The sequence below is a fragment of the Heterocephalus glaber genome, unplaced genomic scaffold, assembly GCF_053883595.1.
Source record: "Heterocephalus glaber isolate CG9 unplaced genomic scaffold, H.glaber_assembly_v1.0 deba00001504, whole genome shotgun sequence".
NCBI lineage: Eukaryota > Metazoa > Chordata > Mammalia > Rodentia > Bathyergidae > Heterocephalus > Heterocephalus glaber.
Window position 1 is genome coordinate 10,179,059 of NW_028258324.1, and position 16,223 is coordinate 10,195,281.

Below are 16,223 nucleotides of genomic sequence, written 5' to 3' on the forward strand. Positions count from 1 at the left end.
TTTGACTACTTTATATATCTCTTATAAGTGGAATTGTAATATTTGTCTTTTTGTAACTGCCTTATTTCACTTAGCATGTCTTCCACATACATTTTTTTTTTTTTTGCAGTACTAGGAATTGGAACCCCAGGGCCTTTATACTGAGCCACATCTTCAGCCTTTTTTTCTTTAGAGATGGGAATCTCACTAAGTCACTAAGTTGCCCAGAGTGGGTTTGAATGTGATCTTGTCTCAGACTTTTAGAGCACTGGGATTACAAGTGTGTACTACCCTCCCCCTTCTTGCTAAATGTGCATCAGTCTTGTAGCCTGTGTTAGGCTTTTCAGGGCAAAATGATATTCCATTGTATGTATACAGCATATTTAGTTTTTGTTCTTTTATCCATTGGTGGACACCTGAGTTGCTTCTACTCTATGAATGTGAGCGTGTAAATATCTTTTTTTGAGAGCTTGATTTTAATTCTTTTGTATATATACCCAGATGTAGAATTGCTGGGTCATATGATTATCCTGGTTTTAATTTTGAGGGACTTCCATGCTGTTTTCCATAGTGGTTACACTATTTCACACTTCCACCAACAATGCAATTTCTCCACATCTTTGAAAACACATATGCCAGGCATGATGGTGCACGTCTGTAATCCCAGCACTTGGGAGGCTGAAGCAGGAGGATTGCTGCAAGTTTGAGGCCAGCCTAGGCTACATAGTGAGTCAAGGCCAGTCTGAACTACACAGCAAGACTCTGTCTCAAAACCAAAATCAAAACCAAAACCAAAACATGTACCTCTTGATTTTTTTTTTTTTTTTTTTGGTACTGGCGAATGAACTCGAGACCTTGCATTTGTGAGGCAGGCGGTGAAACCACTGAGCTAAATCCCCAGCCCTGTTTTGTTTTTTTATAGTACACATCCTAATAGATACGAATGGATATTTCATTGTGGTTTTGCTTTTGCATTTCACTAATGACTAGTTATGTTGAACATCTCATGTGCTTACTGGCTACTTGTTTATTGTTTATGGAAAAATGTATACACAAATCCTTCGCCAACTTTTCAGTTGCCTTTTTGTTGTTGAGTCATGGGTGCTTTTTTATATATTCTATATATTAGCTCCTGCAGATATATGATTTACAAATATTTTCTGCCATTCTATATATTTCTTTTTTCACTCTGTCAGTTGTGTCATTTGATGCATAAAAATATTTAATTTTTATGTACTGTAATTTGTCTATTTTAATTTTTGGTGTCTGTGCTTTTGGTGTCCTATCCAAGAAATTCCTGTCAAATTCAATGTTTAAAAACTTTACCTCCATGTTTTCTCCTGCAAGTTTTATAGTTTTAGGTCTTATGTTTATAGGTCTTCGATCCATGTTTAGTTAGTGTGCCTTCACTTCTGGAGATTTAACCCAGGAAGTGCTGAACTACATCCTTAGTTTTTTAAAAAATTTTAAAATTTTGAGACAAGATCTAAGTTGCTCTGGCTGGCCTTGAACTTTTAATCCTTCTGCCTCAGTGTCCCGAGTAGCTGGGATTACAGGCATGTCCTGGCAAGTTAATTTTTATATATGACAAAATGTATATCGTATATCTACCATACAGATAGTACAAATTCTCTTCCTAATTCTAGGAAGAATTTGTTCACCCAGAGATCTTGTTAGAGACAAAGCTCTTTGCTATCCCTGAGGTGGTGGGTGTTTCACCAAGGACCCGGCTTTATGGATGGATGTCAGTTTTAACTCCTCATGTTATTTTTCATACCCGTGTGTGAAGGTTACTCTTGCTCGTGGACTTGAAGCACACTTGTGGGTATTCTTGTGTGGGTCATGCAGGCATGATTTGGGGGACTATATCTGGCCCTTTCTCTCTGGCTTTTCCTTTGTTCTTGCTTCCTGGCTGCTGTGGTTTGAACAGCTTTTCTCTGCCATGCCCTCTGCCATGATATTTCTGCCTGGGAGCCAACTGACCATGGACCTCTGAAATCACAAGCCAAAATAAACATTTCCTCCTTTAAGTTGCCTATGTCAAGAATTTTGTCCAGCAACAGAAAGCTGATCAATCGATGCACAGTGTGATTACTAAAACCCAGTCCTCATTAGGAGTATCTTTAGTGGTCTAATCACATCATGCAGTTTCCCTTTATGCCTGCTGCAGAACAGATCAGCTGGTGTTGTCATTATACTGGTGTTTTAAGTTTTGTATAAGAATTTCTTTCATCTGAAGATTTTGGTTTCTTTCTTGCAAACTGAGCTATGCATTTAAATACATAGCACCTTTGATGCTGTTCTATTTTATGCATCGACTCTAGGCATTTTCAGTAGAATGGATCCGTGTAAAGTGGACTTGTCACACTGACGGAAACCATGATTCATTATCGCTTTTTATAGTCCATTTTTTCCCCATCTACCCACAACAGCCTTTGGAAGCTAGGGATCTTTTCTGATTCATAGTTGTGTTCTCCATTCAGAGGCTCTACATAAGAACCACAAAGGTGACTTGTTAAAATTGCAAGCCCACGATCCAGATGTATTAAGGAGAACCCAGTTCTGTTTCTATTGTGTTCTCCCTCAGAAAACTCAGTTCTTTCCCCATTTCTATTACATGTTTTTTAACTTTACATTTCTTTGTGCACCTATCCACTATCTATCTTACTCTTGAGGACGTAGGCCACTATGTTATATTTACTATTGGATCCTGATGGTTGATGAGGTGATCGATAACAATAAATGAATGCCTAAATAAGTCTCAGGCAGGCATCCCAACACCGCTTTGGGCCTTAGGGTTCATAAATTCTTGCTGTTTAGAATATCAGCAAAGGGCTGCCTTGCGAACAGTGGGTGGTCTATCAAGGCTCACCGATGACTTGGAGAAAGCCCGCTCAGGGCCGGTCTCCACATCCTCCCAGGTCTGAAGCCCCAGGAACTGGACCAGACTTTCATTCAGACTTGAGCAAATCCTGTCTCAGCTTCGGTCCTCGCCGCCTCACCTTGGGGCCCACTCTTCCTATAGGGCAAGGAGCCGATCTGATATACTCCTTTCTCTAAGAAGTTTAGCCAACCCTTAGGGCTAGATTCCTAAGCTCTGAGCCAGCCCCTGGAAGTGGGCACTAGAGGAGCAGAGAGTGTTTCCTGGACAGAACTGCCTCCCAATCTTCCCAGAAAAGAAAATGTTCCATATTCCTGCCTCTCTTCAAGACTTCAAGTATTGTTCTCTGTCTTTGCCTCTATCCCTTGGGAACCATGACACTCAAACACAATAATAGATGTGAATGTGCAATGGGAACAGTGACAACACTGCAGGACACAGTGATTCCAGACAATTCCATCCTTCTGGCTGCAAGCTCACGGCATCCTTGCTCCCGCCTCAGGGACCTGGAGAGCAGCACTTTTGACTTACACTGCACAGCTTATACTGCATATACCTGGCAAAGAAGGCTGGTGTCACCACAGACTTTAGGGCTTCTTAATTGATAGTTTTTTTCTAAGTCTAAATGCAGAACATGTTTAGTTTTTTTGGGGGAGGTATTTTTTTCATTAAGTTTATTGGTACATTTTAGGTATACAATATAATGACATTCATCATTGGGAACTTGTACCTGTACATAATATTTCTTGGTCCTTACTTTTTCCCCATTCCCCTGCCCTCCCTTCAACCCCTCCACTACTCCCTATTTACAGACTTTGTTTCCATGTTTTCCTTTTCACATATTTTTTCCTTTCCCTTCTTTCCTTTTGCCTACCCCTCCCACTTTCCCTTCCCCTTTACACCTTTTCTTCCTATTTCACATTATCAATTATACATTTTGATCCTTATTTATACTTTGTTTTTCACACCAGAGAAACTATTCAGTATTTACACGTGTGTCCTATTTATCAGAACATGTTTGTTGTAGAAAAATGGAGAATATAGAAATCTACAAAGCAAAAAAACAGAGCTGATTATAGGATTCCCACACAGAGAAGGCCATTGGTACTTAGGTATTCCCCATTCAAGTCTTCTCTGCACGACTTTTAAACTTGAATCACCTCTATGTATGGTCATCTATCCTGCCTCCTTTTACTTACATTAGGGAATGAACTTTCCCCAAAGTTTGAACTATTCTCAATAGAACTTTAAAAAATATTTCATAGGTCCAGGTGTGGTGGAGCATGCCTTTAATCCTAGCACTTGGGAGGCTGAGGCAGGAGTTCAAGGCCAGCCTGGACTACATAGTGAGTTCAAGGCCAGCCTGAACTACATAGTGAGACCCTGTCTTAAAAACAAAAACAAAAAATATTTCATAGATGGAGATCTCCATGATTTATTTATTGACTTTCCAATCAATTATTAGACAGACAAGTCCTTTCCTCATTCTAAGTTTCTGAGCAGATTAACGACATGATAAAATATCATAAAGCTGACTGAGTTTCCATCTTCATTGAAAAATCAAGCCATGTGGTTGCCTCCCACCCACACCAGGTCTAAATGCTCATGAGCTGGGGCGTGGGTCTGGGCTCACAACTCTGGGTGAGGGAAAGTGCAGCAAGAGATGAATGAAGACTGCCATTGCCAAATTTGGCGTGGAAAGCACACAGTAAAGATAAAAGGATGGTTCTGCTATGTTTACTGGATGAAGCAACAATATAGCAAAACTTAGCTTATGCGTGGGGCTTATGGCAAAGTATAAGAAACAGCCATAGAGGGAACAATATTGAGACAGTATCTCTCAGGGAGTCTCCATTGCAGGCCTGACACTGTGGAATGTGGGACTTCTCCCAGGCCACCTTTCAATTTCTTTGGCTACAAAATGTAGACAGTGTGTACCTCGTAGCATATGAGGAGAGCTTAGTCAGATTGTGTTTCTGAAAGGACCTACCTGTGCTCATACTATCTCTTGCCTAATATGATCACACATAGTGGGCCCTCCCAAGTAAAAAGCCTCAAATGAATTGCATAATTACTCACATACCCTCTGTGTTTTACCATATGTATGGGTCCTAATAGAATATATCCACTAGTGTGAGGATATCTCAGAAAAATAATAATTTCTTCGAAGGATATGTTGGCATGGAGAGTGGGAATTCTAAACATCTGTGATATAAAGGCAACAAAAAAGTCATGACTAATGCCCATTCCCAATCCTTGTAAATTTTATGTTTTCACATTAAACTTTCATATGGATTCAGTGGGCCATGAATGCTCAGGACATTGAGAACTGAAGAAGGAGGCTTGAGGGAGGGAGGGAAGATTTCAGCTGCATTGTAAGATAGAGAGCAGAGGCAATTTGAAAATGAAATGGACTACCACCAAACCTTGTGGTTTTATTTTCCAAGCCATACCAACAGACAAGACAGGTCCTTCACTCACTTGGCCCTGCCGATCTGGGAAGGGTGAAGTATGTGGGGAGCTGTCCAGGATCACAGGCTGGGACCTACAAGACATGTTCACACAAGCACTGGGCCAGATGCCCTGTTGGGTCCTCTGACAATTATGATAGTCAATGAGGGGCCCCAGTCAACTCCTCTGTACTTTCTCCAGAGAACTATTGTATAGCTAGAGCCTGGAAGGTGGACTCAATGACCTTTCCAGGGCTCCTCTGGGCATGTAATGGACACTCCATGAAAGCTTTCTTCCCAAAGCTGGAAAGAAGTGAGAGCTGGGGCATGAAAACAGAGGGAGGTGGGGGTGAGAAGGAAGAGTGTGAGAGATGATGTATGAGCAGGTCTTACAGCTCATGGGGGCATCACAAATTTGCAGGGTCGGTTAGAGTGAAGGTTCCCATCATGGGAAGCTCAGTGTTGGTTCCAGGGTCCCTGGTTCACTTTCTATTTGTTGCTAAGAAGCCTGAGGCTCCTACATGGGTAATGACAAAGCTCAAAATGGGTTGAAGAGGCCGGGGATTTAGCTCAGTGGTTCCGGCACCTGCCTCGCAAGCGCAAGGTCTCGAGTTTGATCCCCGGTACCAAAAAAAAAAAAAAAAAAAAAAAAAAAAATGGGTTGAAGAAAACCTCATGGTTCCATTTTCTGGGTCTGTCTTGTGGTCCCTGGGAGCTTTGTGAATAGAGTCAGGGGCGTCAGAGGATTCTTGCATCTTTCAGTAGATGAGCTTGCTAGTCAGAATCAATTCTGAAATTCAATAATCCAGAAACCAGGAAGCACCTCTTTCTCTACTTCCTTTTCATCATTTATGTAGATTCTGTACAGTAAGAAGTTTCAAAACACACTAAAAACTATGACCAACAATGAAGGTAGGAGGCTGGGGAGGACTTCTACAAACTTCTACAAAACTTTTGCAAACAAGAGGGATACATAGGCCTTGTCACTCTGCAAGTCCAGCCTCTGGCCTCCTGGTTCCATGCACTGTGCTCTCTGGAAGTCTCCCATTCCTTCCTCCCATTGTCTTTGGGTTCAGTTTCATTCCTGGACACATCCCTGGGCCTTCTCACTGCCTTTCATGCCCCACTGTCAAAGGGTGCAAGTTTGTTCTTATAAAATGTCATAGTAAGGGAGGTAATAAAGTGATGAACTCATTCTAATTTGCCCAGAACACTTCTAGTTTTAAAGTTGAAAGTCCTATGTTCTTGGAACCTTCTCAGTCATGGGAAAACAGAGAGAGCTATTCACCACAGGAGGCAGGAAAATTAAGCAACTGCTCCTTGGAAACTTGGGAGCCAGGCAAAAGCAGCAACACCTAGCGAAGGAGTCAGCTGCGGATACTCAGTATAAGCTTAGTGGGTGAGTGCAGCCCCGGCTCCCACACCTGCACGCAGCAACCATCCACTTCTCAACCCCACTGAGAAGCAGAGATCAAGCAGGAAGCTTTCAAATAGGCCAAGGCACAAGTGAGGGGTGACTTATACAAGAGTCTAAGAAAGCAATGGAGTGAACCTCATCCAGGGATCAGTTTAACCCATCCTGGCAGCCAAAGAGGAAGCTGCCATTCTCCCCACCACTGCCCCTTTTCCCCAGGCCCAGGAGTCTTCTGACATCCACACCCCACACACCTGTCCCACTTAGACTCTAGGTACCGTTTCCTCTGCACCGACAAGCTGGCGGGGTGAGCTAACCAGACAAACTAGTTCTGACTTGGGATCTGCCTTTGTGGTCTCCTAAACTTGGTACATTCCACCTGGGAGTCCACATTTGGGAGACTTGTGTTAGACATGGAACAGCTTTCTGGAGGACCAAGTTTACCCCAAGATTTGGGAGGAAAGACAACCTGTTTTGGAAACAGATGATAATGGAGGAAAATACAAAATACACTTGGTTTTCAGACAAAATATAGAAATAAAACAGAGAAATGTAATGCTCAGTGCAATCAGGCCACATCCCCAAATACCTTCCCTTGCCCCCAGCGCAGAAACTTGTTCCTTCCCTGCTAAAATTCCAGGCCTCAGGGTAGGGCAGCTGACAAACACTGGCTCAGTATTAATTACCCTTCTGATAACACTCACATCCTGAGGCCTGGAGTGTTCCAGGGCAGCATCTCCCAGGGGTGAGAGGTGGAGAAGTCTTCAGAACATTAATGGGTAGTACTGATGCTTAGGTCAACACCAAAAAGTTTGCCATCAGGACTAGGTTATGCCAAGGCTCAGATGAACATTGGATCTCTAAGGAGGGGGTAGACTGTCACATTTCTGAAGGTAGGGTGTGGTGGTGATGAGACTGAGTGTCCCAAAGGTTACCAGTCCTGAGGTTCCTGCTCCTGCCTGCACCTCAGGCTGTGCCCCAGCCTTCTCATGTGCCTCTCTGGCATTTCCATCGAGCAGGGCAAAGAGATGAGAAGACAGGATTGGGAAAAGGCTGCTCTCTGGACAGTACCAACCCATCCTTCAACCCCACAGTGTAGTCCCTGACTTCTGCCTTGGTTTCACTCCCCACCCCCAAGCAAATTTAATCCATCGCAAACAGTAAGACACACCCAGGGAATCAAGGTCTTCTAAACTGAGCAAGCTGGGGATTGATCAAAGACAACCCAGCTGCTTCTGCCAGGTTTCATAACAGGTCTCCCGGCAAAGCTGAGACCCAACTGGCTCGGCTCCGAGTCTCATCTCAATCAGCAACTCAGCAGCATGAGGTGAGAATCTAAGAAGCAGAAAGGAACTCCAAGAGCACTGAGCTCTGGCCCAGATGGTCATGGATGAGAGAACCCAGGACTGAGGAGCAGTCTGAGGTCATGGCAAGAGGGGAAGTAAGGAGGGAGATGACTTGGGTGGGAATTCCTGCTTTGCTAGTTACTGGATATGTGGCTTGGAATGAGGCTCAGTTTCCTCCATTGTGAGATGGAGATGTTGATACCTCTCTTGCTGAGCTGTTGTAAAGAAACCTAGATGTAAAGATCAAGCTCAGGTAAAAAGGCATACCAGCCAGCTAACACCAGGAGAAAAGCTAGAGCACATAAATACATAAGATCCTTTCCCTTTTCCAAAAGTGAGCTTTAAATCAGTCCTTAAATCTCAAAAACCAATGCAGAAGGAAAACTGAATGAGTTGTACCATTTCATATCCGTGAGATAGAACACATAGCATTGCAGGGTGAGACCAAGCTTCTTGACTTCAGGACTCATTCAGAGGCACAATGGTATCAGCTGAGAGCTATACACACAGATCAATGAAACAGAATAGGAAACCAACAATGGACCTACACAAGCAGAGCCAACTGATTTTTGACAAAAGTACAAAGGCAATTCAATACAGAAAGGTTTATCTTTTCAACAAATGGCGCAGGAACAATTGGACAGTGATAGGCAAAAAAAGAACTTTGGCCTAAACCTTACACTGATACAAAAGCTGAACTCTAAACAGAACATAGATTTAAATGTAGAATTAACTTTTTTTATTTGAGCAAAATAAAAGATAATAGGAAGGAGAGAGAGCTCTTTTTCAAATCAGAATGAGATCAAGAGATAGAGGGATGGGGAGGCAGGGGAGAGAAAGAGGAATAAGATATATTAGGTACATGTACCAACTCCATACAAGGAAACATTATGTAGTGCAAACATGTATTAATAAACAAGTAGAAGACTTAGAAGATATAGGAAAAAGCATTCAGGAACTAAAGTCTGGTGAAGAGTTCTTAGATATGGCAACATAAGCAGGATATAAAAACTTAAAAGACTGGCAAAATTAATCATTTAAGCATTTTCTCTGTAAAAGGCTTTGCTAAGAGGCTAAAAAGTAAGCTAGGGATCAGAAGAAAATATTTGCAAATCATGTATCCAACAAAGGGGCTTATATCTAACCTATGTAAAGAACTCTCAAAACTCAACAGTAAAAAAATCCAATAAAAATAGACAAAATGTATGGACATTTCAATGAAGAGGAGATAACAAGTGGCTAATAAACAAATGAAAAGATGTTCCATATTGCTAGCCTTTAGGGAAATGCAAGTTATGAGTATGAGGAGATGTCACTACACATCTGCTAGAAGGGCTTTAAAAAAGTAGTAAAAATATCAAATGCTGACAAGGTTGCTGAGCTGCTTTTCTCACTCACTGTTGGAGCAAATGTCAGGTGGTATAGCCATGCCAGAAAACAATTCATCAGATTCTTTAAAAAAAAAAAAAAGCTCAACATGCAACTACCATACGACCCAGCATATACAGTCCTGGGCATTTACCCCAGAGAAATGAAAACTTACACACACACACATACACACAAACACACACACACACACACACACACACATCCCCAAACCTTGTATACAATTGTTCAAAGCAGACTTATTTGTAATAGCCCCAAACTGGAAACAATCCATGCGTCCTTCAAGAAGTAAACATTTAAACAAAAGAGGGTACATCCACACCACAGAATACAACTCTACAATAAGAAGGAAGAACTGTTGATACATGCAGCAACTTGGACACATCTCAAGGACGTTGTGCTGAACAAAAAAGGCCAATATCAGGGGCATCACATATTGTATATTGTTGAAGTGACAAAATGACAGAGATGGAGAGCAGACTGCTGGTTTCCAGGGCATAGGGTTGGTAGTCAGAAAGGGCATGGATGGAACTATAGATTGGGTTAGCACAGGTGAAATCTTTGTGGTGGTGAACAGTTCTGTATCTTCAGGTGGTGGAGTGGTGTTGATAAGTCTATGCCTGTGATAAAATGGCATAGAACTGTACACACACTTGATAGTAATGTCAATTTCCTGCTTTTGATTGTACAGTGCAATTGCTCTAGTTATGCAATGTGGAGCCACTGGGAGAAACTGGGTGAAGGCTACACAGGGCCTCTGAATATTTTTTCTTTTACTTTTTTTCAGTTTTAAAATATTATTTTAGTTTATTAGCAAATGTGTGTAATGTTTACATTCTTTTGTGTGGATTTGGTATAAGTACATAACACACTTTAATTCCTTTTTTCATCCTCTTTCCCTTCCCTCCCTCCCCTTTCTACACATTCCTTGACCCCCTTCCATTTTTGTACATGTTTGCAGTACATAATATTTACATTCCTTCTAAATAATATTTTTGCTATGAATCTATAATTGTTTCAAACTCAATTTTTTTAAAGATGAAAAATAAGTCAAGTTTTGTCTAGCTTACTCTCTCCTAGGGTCCCTCATGAGGGAGTTGCCAAGTGTGGTCGTGACAACCATCTGAATAATGGACGCTTTGGCCTCAGACAGGTAGGAACTCATCCAGCTCTTTGTCAATGTCATTCATCAACAGAAGCGGAGGGTGGAGTGGCCAAGTGCACACAAGTGACCTTTGTAACCTAAGAACAAGGGTCAAACAGAGAACACAGACCTGCACAGGGTTCACTGAGGACTCCACTCAGCCCAGCCCCACCTTTCTTTGCTCTCAGGCTTTGGGATATAACTGGAGCCCCATTTGGCTCAGTGCCTCCACAGACAGGAAGAGGGTTCAGGTAAGGGTGGGGGCTAGTTAAAACCATGAGACAGGATAAAGCCAAGCATAAAGGAAGGAGAATGAATGAAGAGGAGCTGGGGCCTGGGGACCCACTACTTTCCTCTGCATGTTCCATGACTTATGAACAGCAGAACAAAAGGAGAGGAGCAGCCTCATCCTAACACCCCATTCTGCGTATCCCCGAATAGAAAAAACGTAGTCACTGTCACAAGCAAAGGAGAATAACCAGGAAGAGATGAAATGAAATATCTACAGTGTGAAATGTAAGTCATTCTTCCATTTGTTCTGTGTCAGTACCACTAGGAGAGAAATTAAAAGCTCAGAAAGGCTTTGAGCATCATCCAGAAGGGGAAAGCCCGAGCAATCTGTGATAATGCCTAATGCCCCCCATATTCTCTTCATTCTCCCTACCCCCTCCCTACAAGCAGGGCAAGGCAGGACTCTCAGGAGGCAGATGCCTGAGAAGGAAAGCATGGGGAGACAAACGCTAGAGATATACCACTCCTGGGGAGAAGTGGGGATATCTTAACTCATGGAGCCAGATAAGGAATTCTTTGGCACAGGGGATTCTATTGAGAGTTTTCCTGAGCATGAATCAGGTTGTGGGGATATAGTGCTTTGTTCTGAAAATCAAGACATTAAGCTCAAGATGTCTTCCCATGGCCTCAGAGGTTACAGACACGGGCCAGGACAAAGCACTTCCTCCATTTTTGGTCCTCCCAGGTCAGAGGTCATCAGGGCTACTCATTTCAAGCTGTGTGGTTTGCTTTTCCTTTCTTCCCACTGCTCTTGCCCCACCCTGCATCTCCACTGGGATGCCTCCCTACAGTTGAATATACTTGTATTATTTCACTACCCTGGAGCCTTACATGTGTAATTTCCTGAAATTTGGCAGTAGTCAGTGACCAACCACTGCTGCTGTAAGATAACCTCAGTTTGGCCCAAAAGAAAGTTTCATTTTAGAGAAAAACAGACCTCACTGAGGCTGCCAGGTTAAATTAGCCACAAAGGCTCCCTCCCACCAGTGCCCCCCATAAGCACTGAGTGAACCTGTTTTTGATTTAGAGTTCTGGGCGCTGAGCTACTCCCTCTGACAATGATTGTCTGAGGGGGTCCTGTGCTTCCTAAGATTTCTGCAAGCCAGACACCACAGAAATTGTCTCTAAATTAAATACAGTGGTATTTACCCCTGTTGGAGGAGGCCCAAAACTTTACCCTGAGAAGCTGGGGGTGTAGCTCAGTAGTAGAGAGCATGTCTCGCCTATGCAAGACCCTGGGTTCAATCCCCACAGTCATTAAAAAAAATTCATCCTGAAAGTGGCCAGGCTCTTTAGATGAGAGTTCTGAAGAATGAAAGGTCATAAACCTGTTAACAATTGGAAGCATCCAAACTGCAGCTACTGGAACTTCCCTCAGTTATAGCTCGGTTATGTGTCATCAGGGCCTGGAGACAGTCCCGACTACTGGAAACAAGCACATCCATGGTATCCCCACCTGCTAAACCATAATTGAATAGCATTGTGCTTACGTGAGGGCCTGCTTGCACAGTAGATAGAGCCTCCCATGCCTGATTTCTTTATATGTCACCCTTTCCTGGCTGCATGTTCACACATAGGGACCAGCCTTACAAAGCTTTGTGCCCCTTGCCATTAATAAGGACAATAATATCCACCTGATAGAGCTGCAAAGAGAACAACATAAGAGCACAATATTTCTATTACTTTGGTGCATTCATATAGCTCAATTACTACTACTACTATTATTATTATTGGCATTGTCAGTATTATTAGCCATAGTTTTTCTCAACTAATAACTATGCATTATAGAATTAGTGGAACAATAGTTCCTAAAGGATGTTTGAATGTGCAGTCCTATTTGTTGAAGCAAGAAGTGGTCTCAGATTGGTACCAATTGTGGGCAGCTCAAGATCATTTGCCAAGCCCCTTTCCTATACTGCATCTCACATAATCCTTACTAAGATGCTCAAGGTAGGAATTGTTCATATTACTGAGTTTTTCAGGTCAGGACCTTAGGCTTAGGAAAGGAGAGTGATATCTCCTTGTGTCACCCCGTGAATAAGTATTTGGGATGGGACATGAATCTAAGTCCTCTGGCTTTGTCCCTTCCCCTAAACCATATGGAATATGGGTCTTTGCAGAAATGTCCACAAAGCCAATTGGTTAGACTGTCCTAGCAACAAGGAACCTAGAAAAAATGACAAATCCCCAGGTTGGGTGACCCCTGTTCCCAACCATGTCACAAGATACATGCAGCCTATTCCCTGCTGGGAAGGAGCAGAACAGCCTCCTGCTAGGAGGAGGAAAACTCCCAGATAGCTATTACTGCCCCAGAAGGGAAAGTCTTCACTGAATTTTATTAACAGGAATGCAGATTCTAGACTTGCCTGAAGATAGCCAAACATGCCTGGTTTTAGGCCCATAAGTGAAGCAAGCTGAGGTCTTCAAAACTATTCTTAGAATTGTTGTGGATCAATGTAGGTGATGATTAAGAGAATCTGGCTTTCCAGAGTCCAGAAAAACTCTGAACTGATGTGAGCACTGAACTCCAGTCAGGAGGCCAACTGGACTGGGCCCAGGCCTCAGGCACAAATGTAGAAGTTATCTTATTTTTATAGCTCTTCAAAGAAACTGCTGCCATAGACTCATTTATTTTAGGGTCTCAATGTGGGTCTACATGGCTCATTCTTAGTCCCTTTGTACCTTCAGTGTCAGGAATCTGTTCTGGGACAACTGCTCCTCCTGCCATTCTTGGGGAAATGGGAGGGAGATCCTGCCTCCCACCCCCACGCCCCACCCTGCCATAGTCTCATTCCTTTCAGACCACCCAACCTCTGCCCCAGTCCTTTCCTTCCATTTCCTAATTTTAAAATGTCAAAATTGCCACAATTCTTAGCTGAAACATCTCCAAACTGGTGATGTTCCACCCTTCGAACTGGTGGAAACAAAATGACACACATTGCTCCTATCTAGGTCTGGCTTAAGGGGAGGCAGTCTGAGTATTATTTTAAATTATCTCGGAGTTTCTGTCTTATTTATATTCAACTGTGAAATCAATTCAGCCTTTATTTATCATGGTGTAGGGAAAGAGCAGAGGCAGGAATAAATAGGTAACCCCAGTAACAGTAGGATAACAGTAGGAGTTGAAGTACTATGGTGGGATCCACTTGGAACTCAGATCTCTTTCCGTGAGACATGTAACTAGCCCATGGAGACCTTCCCTCTCCCCGTGTTCTCTAGGTTCCCATGCTTGCTCCATTGGAGGCTTTACCCAGTTTCTCTGATTGTAATAACTGTGAAATTGAGCCCTGCACCATAACCCATGGCCCGACCCCAAGGCACTCGGGTATGAGTGGGTGCCTGTAGACTCCCATTTCCCCCCTGGGTAGCTTTGTTCAGCAACCCTTAAAGTAGCCTGAGTGAGGATTCAACCATTCCAGCTCCTCCAGCTGTCAATACCCCATTTTCTCCTTACTGGCTCCCCTTAACTTGCCAAGTCAGAGGCACCCGGTTCAACATTTTTAAGCGAACCAAGAGGTCTGCTGCTTTCCTGGAGCGATCAGCAGACCAGAGAGTGGGTCATCGAAGGCCAGTTGGTTGCCTGTGTCAGGAACCCCTGAGGAGGCAGTCTGGGGAGTTCTCTATTTTGCCAGGGCTGGAAGATCAAAGCCTGAGGAAGGGGCTGGAGATTTAGCTCAGTGGTGCCGCTGTCTGCCTCACAAGCACAAGGTCTTGAGTTCGATCCCCGGTACCACAAAAAAAAAAGGTCTCTCTCAAAGCCTGAGGAAGGACAGGCATCGCTTCTACCACCACCCCAGAAGCACGAGGTGCGCTCTGACCTGGGCCATCTTAGTGCCCACAGCCAGTCCCCACCAGTCGCCAACCTAGGCACCTCCAAGCCAGTGCCACAAACGGAGAAATTGTCTGCCTCAGACAGACCAAACGTTCCTCCAGATGTTCTTTTCCAATCAAAGAACAGGACAATTCCCTCATCTGCTACCTTACCTATGCTCTGTACAGAGCTGCCTCACTAAGAGGTACCTTCGTCGTCCTGTTCCTTACCCCGACGAGAGCGTGTGAGCACACACGCACGTGCACACGCCCACCACGCGCTCGCTGTGCCAGGCCGGGGGACCGACCCGGAGCTCGGCACCCAGGGCGAAGGAGGAAGCCGGCGCACCAAGCGCCTCCTGGGCTTCCGCGGCACGGACGCCTGCGGCCTCCTGAAGGAGCGCTCTGCCTCGATGGTCCTGTGCACTTTGCTTACCTTAATGTTGCCAAAGACCGCGCGGGAACAGCGGCCGGCTCGGCCCGAAGAGGCGCTGCTGCTCTGGCGCGCGCCGAACTTGGGCAGGAGCCCCATGGTGGCGGGCGGCGGGCGGCGCTGCGCCGACGCCCCCTCTGTCTCAGCCGAGGTGGTGGTTTCAGGCCCAGGGCTCCTGGGGCTGGTGCTGCCGGCCGGGCGGTGGCTCCGAGGAGGCGTGCGGTGCGGAGACTGAGCGAGACAGTGCGATCCCAGAAGTTTTTATAAGTGGCCGCCGCCGTCGCCGATGATGAAACGCTTTCTCCCTCCTCCCTCTCTTCCTCGGGTGTCAAAGGCGCTGCGAGCCCCCGCCCCCTCCGCTTCCTCAGACAGGTGTCCTGGGCCCCAGGCTTCCGCGCTACCCGAGCCCAGCAGACACTGGGTGCCCCAGGGCTCGACCTCGGCTCGGACCGGCCAGGCTTGACCGGCCCAGGAAGAGGTCCCGCCTGCTGGGAGAGGGGAGGAGGGAGGCGCCCCTGGAGGGGAGCTAGTGGCTGGAGGGGCAGTGGGCTGCAGACAAAGGTGGAAGCGGCGGAACCCGCGGGTGGTGACCAGAGGGGACCTGCGAAGGGGCAGGCAGGGCAGGGCTGGGGTACGAGGGCTGGGATAGGAAGGGACTGGAGGGGGTCTGAAGGACACTAAGGACAGCGGGAGCCAGCGAGTGGAAGGACTCCAAGGTTCCTGGAGCGGAGGTGAGCCCCGGCACCCCGCCCGACGCACTTGGGGAGATTTACGGAGCTGGTCTCTGCTTGTTTGCACTCGCCGCGGCAAACCTGGGCTCTCAGTTCCGGTGATGGCTCGGAGACTCGCTGAGGCTCTGTTTGTGCTGAAGACTGATTTATATTTAAACTGCTCTTTGCGCTAGAGAAGGGGCGGGTAACAAGGTGGAGAGGTGGGGGCTGCCTCGGGCTGGGCCCGAACTCCGTGGACCTGAGCCAAGGTAAACTGCATGCGCTGTCAAGTGTCAGTGAGGCTGGGACTGGCCTGGAGTGCTGCGGGGGGCAGTGGGGTGGGGCACTGGACAAGCGGGATGCACCCCACTGACCTCTT

The 16,223-nt window shown here is 45.2% G+C and overlaps 1 protein-coding gene across 2 annotated transcripts in view; it reads right to left on the bottom strand.

The window, feature by feature from the left end:
* Slco2a1 (solute carrier organic anion transporter family member 2A1) overlaps positions 1–15,998 on the bottom strand; it is an 81,407-nt gene extending 65,409 nt beyond the window's left edge. The window contains exons 1-2 of one of the 2 annotated variants that reach the window (XM_004834261.4): positions 15,894–15,998; positions 15,138–15,365 (exon numbers count right to left, since the gene is read on the bottom strand). In XM_004834261.4, coding sequence (XP_004834318.1) covers positions 15,138–15,233 — 96 coding nt within the window. In that variant the 5' untranslated portion in view covers positions 15,234–15,365; positions 15,894–15,998. Of the gene's footprint in view, positions 1–15,137 lie in introns of both variants that reach the window. The other variant, XM_087186169.1, reaches the window with a different exon arrangement.
* Between the last annotated feature and the right edge of the window lie 225 nt (positions 15,999–16,223).